This window comes from Montipora capricornis, chromosome 11, assembly GCF_036669925.1.
Source record: "Montipora capricornis isolate CH-2021 chromosome 11, ASM3666992v2, whole genome shotgun sequence".
Taxonomy (NCBI): domain Eukaryota; kingdom Metazoa; phylum Cnidaria; class Anthozoa; order Scleractinia; family Acroporidae; genus Montipora; species Montipora capricornis.
This window is the reverse complement of record NC_090893.1, coordinates 7690278-7715859: the sequence shown is the minus strand read 5'-3', so window position 1 is coordinate 7715859 and position 25582 is coordinate 7690278. Positions and strand designations below refer to the sequence as shown.

General features: G+C 40.9%; 1 protein-coding gene across 3 annotated transcripts in view; it reads left to right on the top strand.

The window, feature by feature from the left end:
- LOC138022754 (trichohyalin-like) overlaps window positions 1-24025 on the top strand; it is a 32686-nt gene extending 8661 nt beyond the window's left edge. For all 3 annotated transcript variants that reach the window (XM_068869693.1, XM_068869691.1, XM_068869692.1), the window contains exons 3-16: window positions 1208-1591; window positions 4300-4677; window positions 6473-6819; window positions 9286-9316; window positions 10981-11363; window positions 12271-12301; window positions 12676-13058; window positions 13860-13890; window positions 14264-14646; window positions 14949-14979; window positions 16204-16827; window positions 17740-20276; window positions 20655-20700; window positions 21212-24025. In XM_068869693.1, coding sequence (XP_068725794.1) covers window positions 1208-1591; window positions 4300-4677; window positions 6473-6819; window positions 9286-9316; window positions 10981-11363; window positions 12271-12301; window positions 12676-13058; window positions 13860-13890; window positions 14264-14646; window positions 14949-14979; window positions 16204-16827; window positions 17740-20276; window positions 20655-20700; window positions 21212-21466 — 5844 coding nt within the window. In that variant the 3' untranslated portion in view covers window positions 21467-24025. The remainder of the gene's footprint in view (window positions 1-1207; window positions 1592-4299; window positions 4678-6472; window positions 6820-9285; window positions 9317-10980; window positions 11364-12270; window positions 12302-12675; window positions 13059-13859; window positions 13891-14263; window positions 14647-14948; window positions 14980-16203; window positions 16828-17739; window positions 20277-20654; window positions 20701-21211) is intronic.
- Window positions 24026-25582: the final 1557 nt, after the last annotated feature.

Sequence of the window (25582 nt, the reverse complement as noted above, 5' to 3'; positions counted from 1 at the left end):
ACTTAATTATGAGAAGACGGCCTTTGCTTGCATTCATAGGTCAGGTCACTGAGCAAAGAACTGTTAATGACGTCATAGTTGTTATGTTCATGTCCCTAACGATATGTCCAGAAATGTAAGTAATTGGACGCACGTTGCTTTCAATAGAGCGAGTTTCAATCGTGTGTCGTAAAACCAAAACGAAAGTAATTACTTTGACCAATCAAAAAGGACGGAGACAATCCAGTAAACCAATCAAAACTCGAAGTAATTTCACGCAGCCGACACAAAGCGCGGGAAAATGTGCACGCGCGAGCCACGATTGGTTTTGGTGTCACTTCTGATTCGCGAAAAAGTGGCGCGAGAAATTTGAAACAAATCACTGAGTGAAGTAATCATGAACCAAAGCAATTCGCTAATTACTTTCGGCACTCAATTGAAAACCACTCAAAACGCGACGAACTGTTCCCTTGATCTGTTCCCCAATTCCAATATCACTTGCTTGTAGAAATACAAACAACTAGTATCACCCAACTAGTGGACTATTACAAATCCTGCATTTTGATTGGCTACACTGCTAGAGGACTATTATTAATAACCCTCGATTAGCGAAAAGCGTCACGCTTTCTTTCCTTTTATTCCCAAATAAATATTTCTGTAACTTGCATTTGCTAACTTTATTATTGCCTTTTCTGTCCGACTAGTTGGGTGATGCTAAAGCAATAAGACCCTTCGCCCCTCAAGGCACCGGTCAATAGCCCATTCGGCTTGGCCTCAAAATAAACAGTTGCATTTACCCCTGCAGCCTGAAAATAACACTAATCCTGACAGTAACCTTACTGTTGGAAATAGGTAGCAATTTTTTACACTTGAAGGGAAACTTCGTTATGGGTGTCAAAATTGCATTTTCCACGATTAATAAAAAATACATCGTAACGCTATATTACAAAGCATTATGGGATTGAAATGCAGACAAACATCGCGAAAATTTCTTTATCCTTGTCCGCATATTAATCCCATAATGCTTTGGGCACTAACTTGTGACATCAGTTAAAAAGAGTGCTATGAGGCGTGAATCTAATTAGTTGCATTTCTGGACATGAGAGGTTGTGTGCGTTAATAAACGTGTTCGTTTAATGCGTGACCGGGTGAGAAGCAAGAATTGTCGCCAACCTGTCGCTACAGCTTTCAAGCGTCTATTGTAACGCCTGGTTATTTTGGTCATTAGGCTCCAAAGATAGATAACAAGGAAGAAACTTTCACGATCCAGTTAAATAACACCTCAAAAAAGATAGAAAACAAAGAGGAAACTTTAACAATACAGTTGAATCAAACCGAGAACCCAGATGAAGTGTTCGTAAAACAGGAAAAACCGGTCGAAGCAGGTCTGGTAGACTTAATGACCTGGGATGACGACTCTACAGATGGTCGATCCTCGCCTCAGAAGGATCCGCCCGAGGCGTTCAGAAAGAGGGCGGACAGTACTGACGGGGAAACGTTTCCAAAGCCGATCAATCTAGTGGAGATAGAGGCTCCCATTACAGTTACCGAGAAAGAGAAAGTACAGAATGCACCTGTAAACAATATGGACATCGATAATGATGATGATGAAGTAAGTGATGCCCAGAATGATGTTTAAGTTGTGTTTTGCACGTTGGTCATGCAGTGATTCGCTCTGACGAAGGGCTAACGCTCGAAACGTCAGCTTTTAGAATCTCTGTACGGTGGCCAATTTACATTATCAACTCCGTTGATAAAACCAAATTTTTGTATAGTGATTTGCTAGTCGCACTGCGCTTTTTTTTTAAACGAAATTTGCCAAACGAGCGAAAGATTTTGGTTAACACGTGACGGACATTATTTTTTGTCTTGCTGTTCCCCTAACAGGTGTTTTTAAAGTGCGCCTAAACCCAAGTATTTTTTGTTCCTAATATAAATCTCCCCATCCAAATTAAACATATGCCACCATTGTTTCCCAGAATTTCGATTTTTCTGTGCCGTGCAAGCCACGTAAACTACGCAGAACTAGCAGTAATTTGGACTCACGATCGTGATGTGAGAGGCATGGGTCTACTCTCGATTTTACGTCACAAACTGCTTTGCATTTTTGGTTTCAAAGAAATTTTGGGTAGCGTCGTACCTCTTGTTGAACACTTTATTTCATTGGCTGTATATTGTAGTACTTCCTATTGTTTTCTGTGCTAAATCCATTGTTATCTTTGTTCGTTCTATTGTTCTTTTGGCCAATCCTGTAGCCCATTCAGTGAGGTATCACACGACCCGAAATTTTGGATTGCAAAGCAGTTTGTGACGTCAAATCCAGAATAGACCCATGTCTCTCACATCAAGATCGTAGCCCAAATTACTGCTATTTTTGATAACTTTGCGCGTCTTACCCCGCAGATAAAAATCGAATTTTGAGGTGAGAAATGTCAAACATGTTTGCTTTCGGTGGGGACATCAATGTTGTAGACTACAAATATTTGAGTTAAGGTGCACTTGAATACGAAGACGCACTTTAAAAGGCGTGGTACCTGAAGCATTCATGCGCATGATTTGTCTATCATCCTTGGACGCATGCAGAGCTCTGCAATAATTGTGGAATACTATAGCATCTAACGGGAATATGTCCGTAATATGTTATTTAACAATTATTCTACGAGGGCGCGCTGGATATGAGGTGATAGATAACCAACAAGGCGCATAGCGCCGAGTTGGTTCTAATCATTTTATATCCAGCAAGCCCGAGTAGAATAATTGTTTTATTAAAAACTCCAGGATCAACAACATTGTTGACTAAAGCATCGATTTCTTCCTCGGTCATTTCCCGTCCAAAACGGCTTTTGTAGGCCATTTTTTCTTCGAGCTGCAAAAAGTGTTTTCAGCTCGCTTTATTGCTGACGCGTTCTTTGACCATGTTAGGTACAGCAAGTATATGAACTGATAGCCTGTGTCCTGCGAGCCAATGAAAATGCTGGAAATCTGATATCCTTAGTTCAGTTTTTAATAACAAAATGTTATCTGTCCTTCATGTTTTAAAAGCCCCAGTCAATTTTCCGCTCTGGAAATATCTTTTGAATATCTTTGTCTCGGTGCTGCTGTTTGTTGATCACCATCTTGAATTATCGGTTGTGCTGGAATGAATTCGAACAAAAACAGAGCGTGAAGCAACCCCTCTTATAGTACGTCTTCGTATTTAACCATCTGTTTCTAGGCGTAGGTCGTTCTGTACCCTTTCGGTAAGAGATGATAATTATACATGTATTTGAAGTAAGTTGTCAACTTTAAGCGCTCATATTCATGTATTCCTTGTATAATTACATAGGTGATTTTTGAAAATTCTTTGGCTGAATCGTAATAATCACCAAAGCGTTTTTTTTTTTCAAAATGGCCGCAAGCTGTTTTGTCGAGGTGACAGACGAATAAATTAATTGTTTTAAAGAAAATGCATGTTTTTCAAATAAACACCTGTGTATTTGTACTAAAACAATTATCCAACAAGCCTTCGCCAAAGAATTGTTAAATATTTTGTGCTATCATTTTCATTTAAGACTTCAAAAGCCTATTTATTCATGTGACAATATTACTCATATTGCTCTAAACTGAGCAATCCAATTTACATCGTAAATGAAAACACCGTGTTTAAACAGGTCATGCATTTAACGCATAACTCGGCACTTGGAAATCTCCATTTCACGTTAATCCGTGAGTTTCCATGTGATCGCAGACGAGGGAGGAGCCATGTTGTGGAAGATATTTTGGTTTCAAATTTTAGACGTACTTATGCACCTATCAATGTTAAGGCCCAGGGAGGATGGGTCGGGTTAACCACGGCAGTTTGATCGTGAGGTCTGTCCCCAGTGTAGGGATCAGTTTTGATCGTATGTGATGTCCCCAGGCTAGCGATTTTGATTGTACAAAGGACATTTTACCACCTTCACTTGCCGCCGGGTGGACATTTTGACCAATTACTTTGTCGCAGGGGTGGGGAATTTGAATTTTTTAAAATGAAAATGTCAAAATCCCCACCCCATGCCCGACCCCCCCCCCCCCCCTCTCTCTCTCTCTCTCTCTCTCTCTTAACATTGATAGGTGCATTACGACTAACCAATCAGGTGCCTTCCTTAAAATAGCCGCGCTATTTGATAGAGGCCCATATACGGTGGATTTGTTCTCTCTCCCTCAGCCTCTCTTGCCTACAGACTATAGGCGAACTCTTTGTGATCTTTGAGTGACATTTTGTTTGCGCTTCATCTCGCAAAACGTGCTGTTAGTCAACACTTGACATAGTGTTTCCCGGCATGTTATCTTCTTTCCTAGGATTCCGACCTGCCTGCTCAAATCATTGAGTCAATCTCGACTTGGGACAACAAAGCGCGCGCAAGCAACACTGCGGATGAAGACCGCAAACGCCGTGAGAAAGAACACGAGGAAAGAAAGCGGAGGATAGAAGAAAACCAGCGTAGAGCCGCTCAAGAGCTAAAGGCGAAGAAACATGCCAGCGTTGAGGTAAATGAAAAGGAAGGAAGCGAGGAACCTTTTTCGGAGATGACGATGAAAGAAAAGCGTCGCTCATTGGTTGATATGTGGGAATCGTTCAGTGAGGCCCAAACACAAGTCACTTCCTTTCAGGAGGATGAGATTGTGCCACAAAAACGAAGCAGAAAAATACTAGAACGAGATAACAGAACAATATCGGTGAGTTGACTCAAGTATATTTAAAGTATATTTCAGCTCGTGTGGCAGTCCATTTAGGAAAATTAATGAGTTGAAATGAATACAAAGCATCGAAAAATCCAACTGGCATGTTGGCTACCCAAAGCGTGGGCGTATTTTCAAGATGGCTAGATCGAACTACTGGTCTGCAAACTTAAAACATTACGTTTCAATTTCAGCCTTAACGTGCAAAGGTTTGTTGTCTTTCAAGAATTTATTAAACCTTGCTCCCAAGGTCTTTCATCTGCACACTTTTAAGGCTGTTCTATAGTGAAATCACGCTCGGTAGTTGTTATGGGCGATCCCTATTTGCGCAGGAATCCTGTAGCTCTTCTTACATTTCCCGCGCTAATAAGATGCGACTCCGCTATTTCCAGTTTCACAAACTCAGTGCGCATGCTTACTACGAAAAATTCCTGACGTCCCAAAAAAAACGTATTTGAGGGAAGGGGAAGGATGTTGTAACAGAAACCGTCTTCGATTTGCCATAGTGTGGTCATGCGATCCTGAATTTCATGGTTAAAATCTCGTTTCAGCAAAGGTAAACGTCAAGCGGAAATTTGCCTTTTGCTAAAAATCAAAGAAACTTGTCCGATTTTAGCTCATTTCTTGCCTACAGTGTAGCACGAAAATTTTGCGGATTGGTGATTTTTTGTGGTTTGTGGGACAAATTTTTGCGATTCGAGAAGACCGAAATTTCTGCTGGTAACTAATTTTTGCGATTCCTCTGTTCAAACAGCAGAGAAGCAATACATTTTATTTTCAACTTTTATTTTTCAGTAACCTTACTTTGCAAAAAGAACTGAACAACAACAAAACACACCAAAACAAAAAGCCTACAACCCCTACCATGCACAACAAAACACTGTTTCGTTAACTTGATACGGTTTGCCTGTATGCAGACGCCCTAGCAAATGGTGTTCCTTCAGATGACCCATTCGTGCCAATCTACTGCATGGAAAATTGCTGTACACTTGACATTTTCTGTCCTTTACATATTGTTTTGTTTGCGATATAGACTACCGTATGTATCTAAGCTCGGGTTCCTTTTTCCAATGGAAAATCATGTTAATTTTCTTGTTTAATTCCAGTGCATATCGCGCAAGTGGCACAACTCGGTTAAAAGCGGATTTTTTAATTTGACTGAAGGGAGTTAATTTTAGTGGTGTTTTATTTTGTGGGTTTTTTTTTTTCTACGGGAAAAATACGATTTTCATGCTTCTATAACAAGCAGCAATTGGCCCGTTTCACGCGAACGCAATGCTAGATCTCTCAAGACTCGCGGCTAGAAACATAGGTTTAGAGATATCTGCCACAAAACATCCATACAGCCCTCGACTAACTGACTCGACTGAAGCAGCTTTGATTTGTTACCTTTTAGCGGAGCTTTTGTTATTTTTGTAAACAGGATCGGAAAATTGCATCTTCAAAAATATTTTACTGAGCAGTTTACTTCACCTGTAATTGCAAGTTGTTTTATCCGAATATTGATGTTTACAACCTCAGAAAGGTTGTTAAACAACGTTATTGTGTTGTCGAACAATTATTATTGGTCTTAACTGTGCAAAAAAAAAATAGTTCGTTGAGTGCAATAAGTGGCGTTGACCTGCCCCAAACGATATCAAATATCTTGTTTATCGACACACGACTTCTTCGAGTCAAACTTCATTTACATAGAAACACGCATGTCCTCTGGGACCCCTGACCTAACATGTTTTGATTTGAATGTTTGCAAATTAAGCGCAGTTCCAAATGTTGAAACATAATGTTGTTGTAGTTTGATCCAACAGGGGAAGACGACGGAGAGGAACGGGGCGAGGTCGATATAACGGAGGCAATGAGCTCGAGTCGACCGGTTGTTGTAGAGAGCAACGAGAAACTAACCGACGAAGAACAAAGATGGGAGAGCGCTGAAAAATTTCAACCAGGACGACTGCAGAAAACTGTGTTTCATGGCATGACCGAATCGGCTCCAGTGATTGAAGAATCGAATGCAAAACCTCACAAAGGACCAAGTCGATATGATTGGATGAAGGGAGAAAGTTACGCGGACCAAGAAGCGCTGGTGCCGACCAAACTTAAGCTAGGTTTGCAGAGTAACCAAGAAACCCAGGAGATACCAAGGTGAGGAACATTTGGATTTGGTTCTATACGTGAGGTACACAAGGTGATGATCAAGTCTGAATTTGCAGCTGTCATTAGTGCGATGTTCCAGCTAGTACTATCTTCCATCTTTATCTATCTTTTATCTTTAGTTGCAAACTAAAATGGTTATACCTGCAATAAAAGCGCAGCGAAGCCAATATCTCGAAAAATGAAGGTTGTCATCATTAATTCTTTCAGGTGGCTTATCTTTTTAATTTAGGGATTAACATTTAATTCCCCAGTCGACGGATTTGTGATATTTAATGTCATAGGTGAATGATTATTATTCAACATAGTTTTGATTAATTGTATTCTTTTGACGAAAGATGTATGAACGTTAATAACGGTATCAAGAAAAATATGACTAATATATCAAGAATACTGCTCAACCTGCAAATGGGCAAGCGATCTGCGTTCATGGTTTATTGGTTCAAAAGGTAAAAATAATATTACCCTCTGGAATATATCGTTGATATGTGGATGTTTTAATTTATCCTGTGAAATATGACGCTGTAACGCATGAAAACAACTGATATTGGCTACTATTTGTCTTTTTTTGTGGTAAATTATTCCAAGTGACTTTAAGTGCTTTTTCCTTGTTGGGTCATTTTACATGCAATATCTGTAACGTCATTTTGTCACGCATTCCTTAGTCACGAAAATGTCTTCCGGTTATAATGTAGCCTGGTGGCAGGCGTTCGAAGGGGAAGGGAAAGGAAACCAGCGGGAGGACGAGGAGGTTGCTCCCCGTTCTCCCTTCCCACCCCCTTCGAACGCCTACCACACAGCCAAGTTATTATAGTAAAAAAAATACGAAAAGAAGGACTTTTAGCTCATGCCGAAGAGGCGTTTTCAAGATTGCAAAGGAGTAAGTGCTGTTACACTTGGCAATTTTTCTTCCAACTTGTTTCACAATTTTATTGCGACATAATTTCTCATATTGCCAAAAAAGTTGCTTTATGGATGTCACTTTAGGCAGCGTTTCATGCAACTTGTCTCCTTTTCGGTGATCACATGAGGTTTTCATTGGCTTGGTGCAGCAAAGCGTTGCGACACAAGTTGCAGAACAGATGTTACACTGCGCAATGCTTGAAGAATTCGGTTCATCACTTCTTTCCATCCCTCAAACTGACATTTCCCTTTTTATTCAACTTATACGACGTACAGTCTACTTTAGACTTCAAATCTACTTCAACGAAACAAAGATTTTAAACAACCTGAGAAGATTCACAATAGGCGAGGCAAAGAGTTGTACCCGGATCGATGGCTTCACCTTGTAGTTTCCGATATCCACTAGACTAACGAGACAAACTTCCGACAAATCGAACTTTTTAGAGTATTGAAATAGTAGTCCCAGCAAAACAATTGAAAGTTAACCGTCTTCAACGGGGTTTTTAGACCTAAATACTGTAGATCAGCGCGGCATAGCTTAGAAACGCTATTTCTTGTTGAACTAAAGCTGTAATTCTGCCTGTTTTCATTCTTTTTAGAGCGGTAAGCTTGTCAATATATTGACATGGGATATTGCGTCGTGTAATTGTTACGAAATGTCCAATGCCAGTTTGATGGATGGAAACTAGTGACCATCGTTGCGGAAAGTACCGAGAACTCAATTCTACTTTCCGCAACGGTTTGTGCAACTTCTCTTGCAACATTTTTTGGTCTTTGCAAGGTATGTTGCAGTTGGCAATGTTTCGTGCCAGACAAGTTGCACGATGAATTGCACAGTGTAACAGCGCCTGAAAATTGAAACATCCCGGTAGATCGCAAGGAGCCTGTTTCCGTTATACTTTTTTGTGTATGTTTTAATCCATAGTGTGACTCGGGCAAACTTAAAGATTCCGAGCTCGGTGCAGAGTGATCGCAGAGTGCTATATACAATTTCACGCGTGAAATTCTAGTGTAGCGTATTGACTACTTAAATTAACCACCTGGTTTAAAATGCCGATAATATACATCACCTAATCAACCTAAGGATATCTATAGTGGAAAAGATGCGAAACCCCTCGACTGTAGTTTAGTACCATAATGTAGTACATTTACTCAGTTGAGGGGGCAGATTTGAGTGCAACATGGATACACGCAACAAGATGATAAGTGTAACTCGGCTAAACCATTGGTAACTAGTCATCTCGCCACCAGCCAACACGTTACCAATATGAGATCACTTTCATCACCACAGGGAGATATTTCACCAAGCAAATACTGAACGATTCGAAAGCTACAGCTTTCAATATGACTCTTGTTGGGGACTTTACTGGTGGCCAGGTGACCTTAATCTACAAACTGTCCCATTTTCCCTACCCTAACCCTTTGAATACAATCACGGCCGTTATAAGGCCAGAACGCAAACTCCTGCACTGCATGTATTCCAAGGTTTCATTAGTTTAATTTTGACGTAAGGAGCAACTGATGATGAAGTTTACAATTTTTGCCTTTACACAGGAAAAGTCCAGTTCAATCAAGTTCACCCCAGGTAATTTGTTCGGTTTTGTTGATTATAACTATACGGAGATGTAAAATCACAGAGACAGTTCATAATGGGAGATAACATGATCAGTGGAGATTCAATCATCGTTTCATAACCGGATAGTTCGGAGTTTGAGCAGTTGATCACAATGCTTAGTAGGATTTTTTTGCATTCGCAAGTTTCCTTGCGCAAGTTAAATTAAGGGGAAAATGTTTTGCGATCCCCACTAACGGTTTGCGGGGTCATGCGCCATTATTGCGTGTTATAATGGAGGTTTAACTTTACGTTTACGGGAAGCGGTAACCGTCATGCAAAAATTTGCGTTTTGCCAATTGTCTATCTTGTTTTAGCCCGTTTCTTGTCTGTTATCTACAGATGTCAAGCAATTTGTAAAAGAGGGAAAGATTACAAAAAGGGAATTTTCCTGCCTTTATGACAAGTAGCAGCTTGTGGTTTTCTGTTTCACGTACGCGGTACTAAATCTATCTATAAATGGGCGAAAGACTTGGCAAAGGACCTTGTAACACGGGTAATGGCATTAGGGACCTTTAGATTCCAAGACAAGGATGAGAACGAGTACGAGTTTCGACTACCTGTTTTTAACGGAAATACTTAGAAAATCTATCACCCGTAACGTTACGATTAATCATACTCTTTGTTAGCAGTATAGGTTGCTCAGTTAATTTTATTGCTGGTAACTGAGCCTTTTTGTTGATCGACAAATGCCAAAACTGCTACCGTGTTGTTGACTTGTTTTGACACGACGATATATTTTTAAACCCTCATATTACGAGCGGTACCGAACGGTTAGTGCGAAGTCTTGCACGTACGAGCACAAACAAGAGGAAAACAAGAAGTGGTTTCACTTTGACCATTTGCTAATCTTAAAAGCAAAAGAAAATAAAAGCGACAAAGGCACATTTGAGTAAACCAAAGGCTCACATAGTAATTTAATTGCCATAAACGTGCTTGTTGTAAAGTAGGCAGGTAGATTCCCTCCACATGAAATAGAAGCAACAAAATATACCAAAACTTCCCTTTCATACGTAGCGAAAATTCTTTACCTTTCACGAAATTGTTGTGCAGCCCGTACGTCCGTCCGTACAAGGTGACCTTCCACAGCAAAGCGACATCAAAATTCCGGACTGATCCGCTAAGAACGAGACACGCGATTTACCCTTCCCTCGCCGTCGACGATTTCGGATATCCACCACATATCATCTTTGGGGGAGCAAATCAGCGACATTTCCCAGTTTGTTCTCAAAAGACCAGCAGACTCACCTACCCCTAGATGAAATATTTCGAGACCCACCACTACGCGTGGTCTAACAAAAAATTTGAAGAATTTTCAACCTATTTTGCGTCAAGTAAAGCATCATATTGTGTCCGACCCTTTGGAATATTGACATTTCACACCGGGATTTTAATCAGGAAATATTATGTTGCTTACTTGAAATATCCTGCCCCATTCTTAACCTAATAGTTTTCCGTCCTTCGGACTTCGCACCAAAAATGACGACGGTATCACGTGTTTCCAGTCAAAGTGACGCTGGTTTGCGCGCGCTATCTTTTGTTCTATGAGAAGATCTCGTACTCGTAGTCGTTATCGTTCTAGAATCTAAAGAGCTCTAATTATTTCATGCACAACGGTCACCTTGATTTCTTTGTAGCCAGTACAGATGGTGACGAAGACGGAAGACCAGGATTCAGAAAGCAGCAGCGAGGAAAGCGAGAGCGGAAGTGAAAGCCCAAGCGAGAGCGAAAGCAAAGAGGAGAGAAAACCACGCATAGACACAGACGAATATCACAAACTGACGGAAGAAGAGAAACAGTGGGAAAGTGCTGGACATTTTCAACCAAAAAAGCTGAATATTGCTCTAATGTCAAGTTTTCAACAAACCCCAACAGATGATGGAGGCTTTAGGCCAGCGCCTAGAAAGACGCAGGAAGGTTATAGCGCTGTACCCAAGAATGCCCCTGACGCCAGCCCCTTGGAACAGGTGACTGTATCGAATAAGCCGCAAAGCAAGATGATTGAAGTCGAAAAAATTAGGTATGAGCTCAATATAGCATAATAAACGGCACCACAGGAAAGTACTGCTCAGTAGCTTTCGTTTGAATGGTAACACTTTAGGACTACACTCACAGAGTCGAGAGATAAAACCACCTTGTACAGCATCATAAACAGCACCACAGGAAAGTACTGCTCAGTAGCTTTCGTTTGAATGGTTACACTTTAGGACTACACTCACAGAGTCGAGAGATAAAACCACCTTGTACAGCATCATAAACAGCACCACAGGAAAGTACTGCTCAGTAGCTTTCATTTGAATGGTTACACTGAAAGGTTTTATTCAGACGAGAATTGGAACGAAAAGGAAAGGAAAGGATAGGAACTTTATTTGTCTAGTTGTTATAGCGCTGGAGCACTAAATGGGGGCACTGTAAACTGAAATTAACAATTAACGCAAAAGCCAAATGTTGGTTTTTTAGGAGAGGGGAAAACCGGAGTACCCGGAGAAAACCTCTCGGTGCAGAGTAGAGAACCAACAAACTTAACCCACATATGACGCCGAGTCTGGGAATCGAACCTGGGCCACATTGGTGACCATTTTGACCTTGTGGCTCAGTCGGTAGAGCAGCGGTGATCTAACCCGAAGGTCGTGGGTTCATTTCCCACACTCGTCAGAGTTTTTCTCTGTCCTTGTGTGGGCCCATTTCCGTTAGTAGGGCTAACGCTCGCATGGTTTATATGGGTAGAAAACTAGCACTTCACATTACCCTCTAATAGTTAAGTCACATTGGTGGGAGGCGAATGTTCTCACCACTGCGCAATCCCTGTACCCGCAGACCCGCAGAAAAGTACTACTTGTGCGGGATTATCAAAAAGACCTACTTGTGGATGCATTTTAGAGGTCGCTTAAATGAAAAGAAAACTGATAAGGTGTTGTTTCTTTCAGCCCTGTTCTTGAAGTGAAAGCTGAAACACAGGTGAGAATTGCGGCCAACATTGTCATTTTTGTTGCGTTTGTAAATTGCATGTGATGTTCAATTAATGTATCGATGTAAAATAATTCATAAACGTGTCGCTGCGATATATATGGCAGCATTAGATTGAATAGTGGAGTTTCACGGTTTGGGATGTTCATCGGCGTTTCAATTCTTCGGGTTCTTTCGGTTATTGACCTTCGAATTTTCCGAGTAGTTTTTTTTCTGGACGCAGTAAGCACAGTTTCAGTGCTGTTCACGTGAGCGCGATACAAAATCTATTTATAACCGGGCGAAGACTTGGGCTCGGCAAAAGGCCTAGTTACGCGAGTAATGGAATTATTTCATGCACAACGGTCACTTTGATTTCTTTGTAGCCAGTACAGATGGTGACGAAGACGGAAGACCAGGATGCAGAAAGCAGCTGCGAGGAAAGCGAGAGCGGAAGTGAAAGCTCAAGCGAGAGCGAAAGCAAAGAGGAGAGAAAACCACGCATAGACACAGACGAATATCACAAACTGACGGAAGATGAGAAACAGTGGGAAAGTGCTGGACATTTTCAACCAAAAAAGCTGAATATTGCTCTAATGTCAAGTTTTCAACAAGCCCCAACAGATGAAGGAGGCTTTAGGCCAGCGCCTAGAAAGACGCAGGAAGGTTCTCGCGCTGTACCCAAGAAAGCCCCTGACGCCAGCCCCTTGGAACAGGTGACTGTACCGAATAAGCCGCAAAGCAAGATGATTGAAGTCGAAAAAATTAGGTATGAGCTCATAATAGCTTAATAAACAGAACCACAGGAAAGTACTGCTCAGCAGCTTTCATTTTAATGGTCACACTTTAGGATAACACCCACACACTCAAAAGATAGAACCACCTAATACAGCATAATAAACAGCACCACAGGAAAGTACTGCTCAGTAGCTTTCATTTGAATGGTCACACTGAAGGGTTTTATTCAGACGAGAATTGGAACTAAAAGGAAAGGAAAGGATAGGAACTTTATTTGTCTAGTCGTTATAGCGCTGGAGCACTAAATGGGGGCACTATAAACTGAAATTAACAATTAGCGCAAAAGCCAAATGTTAGTTTTTTAGGAGAGGGGAAAACCGGAGTACCCGGAGAAAACCTCTCGGTGCAGAGTAGAGAACCAACAAACTTAACCCACATATGACGCCGAGTCTGGGAATCGAACCTGGGCCACATTGGTGACCATTTTGACCTTGTGGCTCAGTCGGTAGAGCAGCGGTGATCTAACCCGAAGGTCGTGGGTTCATTTCCCACACTCGTCAGAGTTTTTCTCTGTCCTTGTGTGGGCCCATTTCCGTTAGTAGGGCTAACGCTCACATGGTTTATATGGGTAGAAAACTAGCACTTCACATTACCCTGTAATAGTTAAGTCACATTGGTGAGAGGCGAATGTTCTCACCACTGCGCAATCCCTGTACCCGCAGACCCGCAGAAAAGTACTACTTGTGCAGGATTATCAAATAGACCTACTTGTGGATGCATTTTAGAGGTCGCTTAAATGAAAAGAAAACTGATCAGTAATTGTTTCTTTCAGCCCTGTTCATGAAGTGAAAGCTGAAACACAGGTGAGAATTGCGGCCAACATTGTCATTTTTGTTACGTTTGTAAGTTGCATGCGATGTTTAATTAATGTATCGATGTAAAATAATTCATAAACGTGTCGCTGCGATATATATGGCAGCATTAGATTGAATAGTGGAGTTTCACGGTTTGCGATGTTCATCGGCGTTTCAATTCTTCGGGTGCTTTCGGTCTTAGCAATTGAACTTCGAATTTTCCGAGTAGTTTTTTTTCTGGACGCACAGTTTCAGTGCTGTTCACGTGAGCGCGATACTAAATCTATTTATAAACGGGCGAAGACTTGGGCTTGGCAAAAGGCCTAGTTACGCAAGTAATGGAATTATTTCATGCACAACGGTCACTTTGCTTTCTTTGTAGCCAGTACAGATGGTGACGAAGACGGAAGACCAGGATGCAGAAAGCAGCAGCGAGGAAAGCGAGAGCGGAAGTGAAAGCTCAAGCGAGAGCGAAAGCAAAGAGGAGAGAAAACCACGCATAGACACAGACGAATATCACAAACTGACGGAAGATGAGAAACAGTGGGAAAGTGCTGGACATTTTCAACCAAAAAAGCTGAATATTGCTCTAATGTCAAGTTTTCAACAAGCCCCAACAGATGAAGGAGGCTTTAGGCCAGCGCATAGAAAGACGCAGGAAGGTTCTCGCGCTATACCTAAGAAAGCCCCTGACGCCAGCCCCTTGGAACAGGTGACTGTACCGATTGATCCGCAAAGGAAGATGGTTGAAGTCGAAAAAATTAGGTATGAGCTTATAATAGCATAATGAACAGCACCACAGAAAAGTACTGCTCAGCAGCTTTCATTTTAATGGTCACATTTTAGGATTACACCCACACACTCAAAAGATAGAACCACCTAATACAGCATAATAAACAGCACCACAGGAAAGTACTGCTCAGAGGCTTTTATTCACACTCGAGGGCTTTAATCAGAAAAGAACTGGAACTACTTGTGCAGCATTATCAAATAGAACTTCTTGTGGATGATTTTTACAGGACACTTAAATGAAAAGAAAATTAATCAGCAGGCGTTGTTTCTTTCAGCCCTGTTCATGAAGTGAAAGCTGAAACACAGGTGAGAATTGCGGCCAAAATAATCATTTTTGTTGCGCTTGTAAAATTGTATGTGATTTTTAATTAATGTATCGATGTAAAATAATCCAGAAATGTGTCGCTACGAGAAGCGACATTAAATATATACGGCAGCATTATACTAAATAGCGGAGTTTCACGGTTCGGGATGCTCGTCGGCGTTTCAATTTCTTCGGGTGCTTTCGGTCTTAGCATTAGTTTTTTTCTGGACACGGTAAGCGCAGTTTTTTCGTTTGCGTCTGCCACGTTGTAATTTAATGGCGATTACGTTCATTAAACGTTAAATCTCAGTTTTTTAACGCTTTCATCGACGTCGCCGTCACAGTTCGTAATGTTTCCATTGTCTCTCTTCAGTGGGGTAGTTGTAGTTGGTAGGATGGCCAAGTTAAGTGCGCATGCATAGATTAGGCATGCGAGCCCACACACACCAATATCTAAAGGTCTTACAAGTCTTAGAGCCACTTAGTTTTGACCATCATAAAACAATACACTGATTCCTGAACGCAGTTGTTCCTCGATTAGCTTGGTCTGAATACGAAATACAGACATCGGTTAATCTTCTATTCAAACAATTCTGAGAAACTCTATAATCCAACACAATCCCCAGCATCTCGCTCCCCTTTATACTCACTGTTATATCAGTGTGTGCTTCATTTAGAGTGCATGAGTGCTGTAGTGTGACATCCGGTACATGAAGAATGAATTTTTCTTTTTAGCCACGAAACAGAGACCAATAACTGAGCTACTTGTTTTTAGCCGATTCGCTTTTTCCCACTTGCTGGCTTTTTTAGTCTGGTAATGTAAGTGCGAAGTTTTAAACTTTTTCGCATTATTAAGAAGACTTTTTCGCTTACAGTTCGTATACCTGTTTCTGTCAATTTTTGGCTTCCTCTGGCCCCATGTACTTTTCCACGCCCACGGCACACGGCGCGTATTCCACATCTCGGTTTAAAACTTGATTCACTGAACTGCAATTGATAACACAAGTGTTCGGCGTGCAAACTGCATGGTCAGTGTCACATTTCATTCACACACTTTCTAGATTGCTCACTTCTCATTTCTAGCGAACATTTTTTGTCTTATTCCTATCTGTTGCTGGGCAAATTCAGTAATCAGCTTTTACTTCTGCGTCCCAGACATTTCTTTAATCACATCAATCCAATTCCCTTATGACTATAAGAGTCTTAACTCTATTCATAACTTGCAGCCAGAAGCATTTGTGTCTAATGAAGAGAGTGAAAGCGAAGAAGAAATTCCCGGATGGCGTAAAGTCGAGGAACAGAGGCGAAAGCAAGAGAAGGAAGAGATCGAGAGAGCCAAGCTGGAGGAAAAATTGCGAATGGAGAGAGAGGCCATGGAGGAGGATAAAAAAGATCAAAGCGATTCAAGCGACGACGAGTTTGAAGCCAAAGTTCGCACAAAAGAGATTCGAAGGATTAATCCAAATCTTCTGGTTCAGTTCTTGACAGGCGACGAGAAAGAACCAGAAAAGCCAGCAAAGTTGGTGAAACTGAAAACCGAAGACGCTGGCGTCGAGTCGTCATCTAGTGACGAAAGTGAAGACGAAGAAGAAGGGGAAGAAATGGAAGAGCAGAGCCAGGAGCCTCGTCCTGTGGAAGACGAATATGAAGAGAAAGTCAAAAGCAGGCAGATAGGAAAGTTAAGGATTGATAACAGCCCTTTCTTTCAAGCGAGGGAAGATACCAGCGAAGTTTCCCAGGGCTCCAAAATTGTCCTACAAAAGGATCCTATAGTTCAGAAAGTAGCAGGCAGCGTTGCCGAGTCCGCTCCGCCGGCAGATTTTGACGTGAGGAGAGGTTATGCTAATGAGGTATTCATTTGTTTTACCACGCATGCGTTTGCTGTCGTTTGTACTCACCAATCCATTTCCAAAACAGATAATTGTCGATTTATTCAGGTGCTCACTCTAGTCTAATCGAAATGATCTTCATGGTGGAATTGAAATTAGTCTTATTTTAAGATTGTGGATCGTCGTAGCTATGAACGTTACTTAAGCAGTAATGAAAGGAAAGCCTGAAAAATTCATGCTCGAATGGAATTCGATTCTCGAGTTACACATTAATCATGCTACGAAGTCCAAGCTAGGACGAAATGACTTCGCTGTGCGTATAGTTTTGGCGATTTAGTCATACGTAAACTGTGGAGAGACTGTATTTATCTGATGGACACCACATACAGAACCTCGATGCTCTCTAATTCTAGAAATTCTTAAATTTCCAATCTTTTATCCTTCGCACTTATTTCATAAGCACACACACCAGTCAGTGCACGACACCATGCAAGAGTACACCCGCTTATAACTAACTATTCATGTCAACGAACGTTCAAATCATTTTTTTTTTCATTTATCAAATGCTGACAACAACGAGAACTTTCAAGATAAAAACCGTACTGGAAACATATCATAACAGCAACCAAGGGTCTCAGGCCATACTCTTTCCGTGGTGGAATGCATAGAGGTGTGATTAAAAACCACAACGGAACCTGTTACGTAATTTTGTTGTCAACTAACCGTTTCTAACATTGCCTTTTTTAACCGTTTGTAACATTGCACGGACAAACAGGAATTACTTTACGTTTCAGTCCGTCAAATAAGTTGTCCGAGTTTTGTGGACCATGGAAAAAAATCACTTCTTTTCTCTTTGGATTTCAAAATAAATGGAATATCGTTGCTTTCCTTATTGTCGATTAAAACCATTTCTTCTTATTATTACCTTTCCAGCCCGATATCGACTCAGGTGATGGTAGTTCGGAGGAAGAAAGCGACTCCGGTGATGACGTCCCAGAGTGGCGCAAGATCGAGGAAAAGAGAAGGAAACAAGAACAGGAAGAAATTGAACGAGCGAAGTTAGAAGAACAAAGGCGGCGAGAAAGAGAAGCGGTGGAATCAGAAAATGAAGATACGGAGCCACTTGACGATGAATTTGAAGCCAAAGTTCGAACGAAGGAGATCCGAAAGATCAATCCAAACGTGTTATTCCAGTTTATGGGCCAGGCGGGTGAGAAAGAAAACCCGTCTAGCTTCAAGAGGGAAGAAAAGGAAGCAGTTGAAGTTGTGCAAGTGAAAGATGAAACTACGTCGTCCAGTGAAGAAAGCGATGCTGATGATGACAAGGAGAAAGCTGTTGCTGGTGAAGAAGATGTATATGAAACAAAGGTGAAAAGTGGACAAGTTAGGAAGTTGGTGCTAAATAATAGTCCTTTCTACCAAATGACAACTAAGGAAGAACCACAAATGATAGACAGACGCTTTGAAGCGAAAATTAAAATTCCGGAACCAATTGTCCAAGAAGAAGCACTTGTTCAAGTCGTGGATGACAAAGTTGTGGAGTCTGAACCCGATATTTTGTTCCAGGAACCACAAGAAGGAGGTGAGTACGAAGTAAAAGTCAAGTCGAGGGCAGTGAGGAAGTTGAGTGAAGATCAATTCGGTTTCCTTCGGAAGCAAGAAGAGGACGAGCGGCGAAAGTCTTTGGAGAAAGAAAGATTGAAAGCTGAGCGAGAAGAACGCGAAATGCTAAGAAAAGAGGAGGAGCGAAGAAGGCGATTGGAAGCTGAAGCTCGTGCTAAAGAAGAAGAAAAGATCCTTAAAGAGGAGGAGCTAAAGAGACAGAAGCAAAAGGAAAAGGATCGAAAGGAAGAGGAGAGGAAACGGAAGATTGAAGAGGCTGAAAGGGTACGACGGGAGGAGGAAGAGAGAGTACGTCGAGAAGAAGAAGAAGAACAGATGCGATTGGAAGAAATGCGTCGTCAAAAACTAGAGGCAAAGAAAAAATTCGAGTCTGGTGTATTCGATGAAGTTTCTGTAAACCACACAGAGAAAGATATATATAGTGTGAGGCGACTAGATTCTAACATATTCCTGCAATTTCAAAAGACCTCGTCTGAAGAACCAAAGCAGAAATCGAAGGGAAAAAGTAAGGAGAAGAAGGAGAACAAAATACCGGAACCTGAAACAGAAACTGTAGTGGTGACTTCTGTTGACCTCATTGAGACCAGTCCTTATGACGAACGTTTTGACATAGGTCCCTCGGAAGACTTGGAGTACGAAGAAAAACGAAAAAAGGTTGGCAAGCTTGACAAGGATTGGTTTATGAAACAGCAGGAAAGGCAAGCAGAGGAACAACACCTGCGGACAAGAGAACTAGAAGAACAAAGGTTGCGAGAAGAGAAAAATGAAATGCTGAGGGTCAAACAAGAGAAAAGCCATGGGGAAGGACATGAACCCAACTCTGAAGCTCTTGAAAAAAGTGGCTCTGAGAAAACAAGGAACAAACTTAGTAATGATAATTTCGGTCGCGGTGAGAAAGATGAAAAAGTGGAAAAAAAGAAATCAAGAAAAAAGAAAGACAAATCGAAGAAAGAAAAAAAGAGTAAGTCAAAGAGCTCCGAAGATGGTAGTGATTTTGTTCCCGTTCATCAAGATGAAGAGACGGCACATCTGAAAATGCGTTTGCAAAGAGAAAGAGACGAGTCAGAACTTCTTCGCCAGGAAGAAGAGAGACGTCAGTTGGCGATAGAAGAGGAGCAGTACACGGACGATAAACCCAAGAGTGTTGGAAAGTTAAATCAGCAACAGTTCTTGATGTTTCAACAGAAGCCACCTACCTTTAAAGAAAGCAAAAAATCCGAGAATGTTGAAGAGATTGTACAAGTCCAAAGTCATAGCAATGTGGAGAGCGCTCCCGTTAACATTGACGAGGCTTTGGAAAAAGAAGACGCTGAATATGAGCTGAAGATAAACAAAGGGAAGAAGCTTGATGTTGACAAATACCTCAGCTGGAGATCACAGGAGGCCCTTGAAGGAGAAAAACGTAAAAAGAAACTAGCAGAAGAGAGAGTGCGTCAAGAACAGGAAGAATTGGCTAAGTTGAGAGCCGAAGAGAAAAAGCGCCTTATGAAAAAACAAGAGCCAGTAGATGAAGAGTACGATGACGAAGATATTGGTGACCACCAAAAATTAGAACTTGATTTAGAGAGACCTGAAGAAGATAAAGCAGACAAAAGAGTGAGTGTTGGCCGCTTGCCGGATCACTTTCGTTCAACTTTCGAAGGAGATACAAGTAAAAAAGATAAATCAGGCTCCCGTCGGAAATCCGATAAAAACAAAGATTCCAAATCACAGCAAAGTGATTCGCAGTCAAAGAGCTCTCGAAGTTCCTCTTACGACAGCCTCTCGTATGCATGTCACGATAGAGACCTTAATGGCGCTGTCAGTCCGAGGGAGAATGAACCTCTGGAGGAGACATCCACGGACAGGTTAGTTTAGCCAAGCCACTTAGAGGTATCGCTATGAGAGAATTGCTTGTGCAAAATATTCCATTACTGAAAAAAAATACACCCAGAAGCTGAATTTGAGAGGTTGCTTTGTAGTGAATTCCTCTAGTTCCACTACTAGGTGTTTCCCTTCATTTGATCACCACTATACCGGCCCGATACGTTTTGACACTTTTCGATATTCGAAACTCTAAAATTCTCCTTTAATACAGCCTGCGTTAATGAAAGAGACAATGCAGAAATCAATCACTTCGACAGTTTCTACAGAGTCAAGATATCTCGAAGACGTATTTCTGCTAAACCTTGTACACGCGTTAAGGTTTGTGATCAGAAGAGATTTAAACTTCTTGTTTCCTTTAGGAGCGATTCAAACAAGGATGCACAGCTCAAAGATCGACCAATCGAGGTAAGTGTGGGGATGTATTTGTTAGAACCATATCTATCTCTTTAACGGACGTTTGATGGGAAGACCAAGATAGTTTTCGAGTTCTCCAATCATACAGCTTGAGCCTACATAGGCCCTCTTTTTGGCCAGGACGAAGATAATTTGGTAACCGTGTGAAGTGTGTTTTTCTGTAGTCCAAATAACCATTCTCAGAATAACGAAACAGCTTTTACGCGACCTTTTATACATTGTTGCGTTTTCACCCTTAAGACAAAGGAAACAATCGCCGTTGTCATTTGAAGGATATTTACTTTAACTAATGGTGGTTTCTACCATCAACTATGACGGTGGAAGCATGCGCAAGTGAAATAAGGTTCGCATCAGGTGTTATTTTGTTTTTGAATCTGGAAAGCGTTTGGAAATACACGTATTGCAGTTCATTTGTTGCGTGTCCTTTCACTACTATCGTATACGTCAAATGACACATTGTACATTCTTCGTGCCAAACATAGTTGTATTTTGTGTTTTTAAGTCTTCTGCCACAGAGGAAAAGCCAGTCCCCAAGAAACTCGGTTTAACCATGTTCGCTGCGTTTGAAAAGAGCGACCTTACGTCGGACGTCAAGCTACGCCGTGCAAAAAGCGAAAAAAAAGTCAGGCCAAAGAGTGTTGGCAATGTGGATCTGCTTTTGTGGAAAGATGATGGAATCATTCCCTCTTCATCCGGGTCGTCGAAAAAGGAGAAGAAGACAGGAAGCTTGCCAAGACCCAAGAGCATTGCATTCTAGGCTTAATAAACGTACGTTTAGAAAGGAATATATCTAGTATATAGTATTATAAACACACATTTCAATGTAATTTCCAGAGTATCACGATTTGCAGTCGACCCAGTAACATTTTTTTCAAATGTTGCTGTCTAGTGTCTAAATATACATAAACGGTCATTAACCCGTTCATCTCTGAAGTGGCCACCATTGACGAGTAAAATCGTCTGGCGTTGGACAGAGTAAAATCTCATTCTCAGGATTGAAAGGGTTAAGCCAAAAGGAAATTTCATTGCTTTAATTTTTTAGTATAATTGGTCAGGTGTTGTAAAGTACGTCGCGTGCTTCCTACTCTGTCGTAATGAACTCTTGCAATCTGAAAATAAAACTGAAACACTTAATTCAAAGTAATTGTTCCGCATTTTCTTGAAATACTTGAAGTAGAAAATGCGGTAGTTCTGATATTCACCTGAATAATTATGCTAAAACTTCACCTCGGGTATAATTCGACGATATTCACTTCGTTTTTGGTGCCTAATTCAGTTGTTAAATAGTTAGCTCGTCATATGTACTGATAAACTTACGCTGGGCATATTAACAGAAACTTGTGTCCTATCTTGAGATTCAGGTGCTTCCTCGTAACGTCTTTTTTTTGCGTTCTTGAGAGTTTTCAATCATCCACTGCCCGTTTTGTCCGACCTGAAACATAGAGATATGCCCTTAAGCAGCCAGTTGCTGAGACATTCAAAGTCAGTTTGATAGTATCTCTTTCTGTACCCTTATGCTTTTTATCGTCATCTGCATCTTGTTAAGAGGACTTTTCAATCGTCAAGACGCAGCGTTGCTCGTTTCCGTTATTAGGGAGATAAAGCACGCGCGTTTTTAAGACGCGGACGGCAACCAGAAGTTGTTTTCCCTTTTAACTTGTCTTCACACAACCACATTTTCATTGCTGAGTATCGTTTCTCTATTAGAGATGACTGGTGTAAAAATCGGGGAAACACCACTGTCCTGGCACGCGAAATGTTCTCTTCTGGTTGTCGTCGGCGTCTCAAAAACGCACGTGCTTAAGCTACGTGCAGTTACACTTTTGGTTAATGCAATAAAGAGTATTTTCACAAGTAGTTAATGGTAATTTGAGTCAAGCAAAGACACGAACTGCGCAATCCGTAACAGGCAAAAGCTTGTTTAGTAAAGAGAAACTTTGTTATATGTGTAGTTTTGAAGGAAGTCGTCGGGATCTCGTGATTCCTTCCTCTTCGACAGGTTAAAAACTACCAACATTTTGTCTGTGGCATTCCAGGGATTGCTGGTTTGCACATGAAAATTGCGTTCGTCAGATAGCAAGGGAAAAAGGCCATCTTCAACCTTCAAGGCGAGGCTTGGTGTGACGTGTCACCGCAAAATTAGATTTCTTTCCTACTTGCCACCTGAACGAGTTTTCCCTAACTCGCGTTGAAAACAAGAATTAAAAAAAAAGTTGTGCTTAATCTTAGTCATAATTGAAGTGACTCGTTATGATCGGGTTGTTGTCCTTTCTCATATTGACCCATAGAAGATAGTGCTTCCTAGTGTTTTGCCCAGTGTCGGCAATCTTAAGAGCAATAATTATTTGATTCTTGCTGCATGGGCACATGTTTGATAAAAATTAAAACAAACTAACAAATCATTTACTCCACATTTTGTTCACAACGCTGATGGCCTTAAGTGACCAATTCCGGTCTTGGTTAGAACCGGACACCCTCGCCCTTGAACAACGCTTTCAAGCGCGTCTGTCTCCGGTTGCGTATCTTTGCAATGATCTATGATTGGTCTGTTTTGCCATCTGCGTTCTTTGACTTTCGAATTGCGGGCATTTTCGCATTTTCCAGCGGGTTTCATTGCCTCGTTGTGGGTGTTTCTGTTGTTAGGATTGGTCGCATTATGATTTGATTCCCATTGACTTCCATCTGTCCGCCTTGGGAACGAAGAGGCCATTTCCGAGTTCATGTCTGCCTCCTCTTCAAAGCGAGTCCAAGTGCGAAGTTTTTCTTATGAAAATTAGTTTTCATTCATATGTAAAGTAAACTAATTACCATCACAAAACTTCGCACGTAGACTCGCTTTGAAAAGGAGGCAGACATGAACTCGAACTGGCCTACCGTATTTGATTTAAACCTTGTAATGCTTAATTCAGAACTGCTTGAAGTTGTCTTTAAGAAAGTTACGACATTTTTTAATTTCGAAGACATGTTTCGATGTTACGATGGTTTTGGCGGAGTGGTTTGGCGTTTTTACAATATGTAATGTATGAAAATACGTCTTGTAGCTATTTCCTTGACCTGTGTGGATTATTAGCCAGAGAGACAGTGATACAACATTTGTTTCTTCTTTTGCAAGGCAAAACGCGGGTTAGTGGAACAAAATCAGGGCACAGATAAAGGTTTCGTGTTAAATTGCAAAAATGTCAACAATCCATTCTATTCAGTCACGACTTTTTATAACCTATTGCAGTGTCTCAAAAACGAATATTCAATATTCATTTTGTAGGACTTATTTATTTGTAAGTCAGTTTTGAATTTTGGATTAAATTGTCAATTCGTTTATTCTTGTCATGGTCTCATACTTTTCCAGTGACTACAGTTGTTCATGCTTTGAATTCCCCAAATGGAGCAAACTAATGTATTTGTCACATGTCTGGCGTATTCAGATGAGTTAACTTGAGTTGATAGTCCCCAACTTAAGTTTGGCTTTTTTTGTGTATTGAATGTTACTGATAAATTTGGTTCAATTTACACTACTCTCCTATGCTAATGGCTTGAAACTACTGTGGTTAAAAATATTGGTATGGATAAACGCAGAACAAGTTTAATAAGAGAAAGGTGGAGAAACTAAGAGCCCATTCTGGTTCTTTTTCCTCCACCCCTTTTTCCAGCTCTTTGTATTGAAAGTTGCTCATGAATTTGGTTCAATTGAAACTAGTTACTCCCTTAGGAAAATGACTCAAAATTACCATGGACACAATGACCATACAATGATTTGCTATTAGTCTCTCCCCACGGGGCTTTTCAGGACTAATTTTACAATACTTTTGTGGGGGGACTTTAGCCAGACTGCTTGTTACGCAGTCACAGTTACAATTAATTTTTATGGAAGTGAAAGATGCCCCCGTCCAGCTTTAGGTTAGACCACAACACGTCTTGTTGTTTACACAAGTATACTATTAGTGGGTATATAGAGATAAACGCAGATCAAGTGTAAAGAGAAAGTGGAAAGAGGTTAAGAACCCACTCTGATTCCGTTACTCCACACGCCTCCCTCCCTCCCTCCCTCTTTCTCTCTCTCTTTCAAATGAAGACTGTGATCCTCCTGTCCCGATATCCCAGCACACATTTTAAAATAGTCTTCACTGTCCTATTTATTGTGGAAGGACAGTTGGGATGGTCACATATTCGACTGCTAATCAGTGGGCGAACGTCCTCCCATTTGGTTTGTCTCTTTTCCTTGTCACCATCCAGTGAGATCACGAGAATTATACGTCTTGTTGTTTACATACTGTTACGTACTGACTAGATGAACAGATAGTCGAGTGACTTGACGTCTCAATGTGTATTTTTTTTACTATAGGCTTTGCATTAAAGACATTCCACAGTAATTCACAACCCCCAAAACGGCGTGGGAAAACCAAAGACGTAAACGCGTCTCAATTGTTTAAGCAATCTCTTTAATTAACTCTCTGACTCCCAGGAGTAATCATCATGTAAATTCTCCTCACAATTTCAATGAAATGTCAGTCAGATAGGTATTGAAAATGAAGACTATCATCAGCTTAAGAGGTGTGATCTTGATATAACACCAAATTCTCATGACTACCCAACAAAGAAATCTATGGTATACCACTTAAACATTTACTTCTCTATAGTACGGTAATACTCCTCTCTTTTTAAGTTTTAACTTTTGATTTCTTGCATATTTCTCAAACATCAAAAAACCTGGAGACTAACTCGAAAACCTTTCGGTTATTTTAGTCTCCAAGCTCTCTTATTCCTGCACAAATATACACCCTTTTAACTTTTCTTTTTTAATTTATAATAATTATTAACGAAACAAAGTGCAAATGAGCGAATAAACTATTTGTTGTTGTTGAAGTTTCGATCTTGG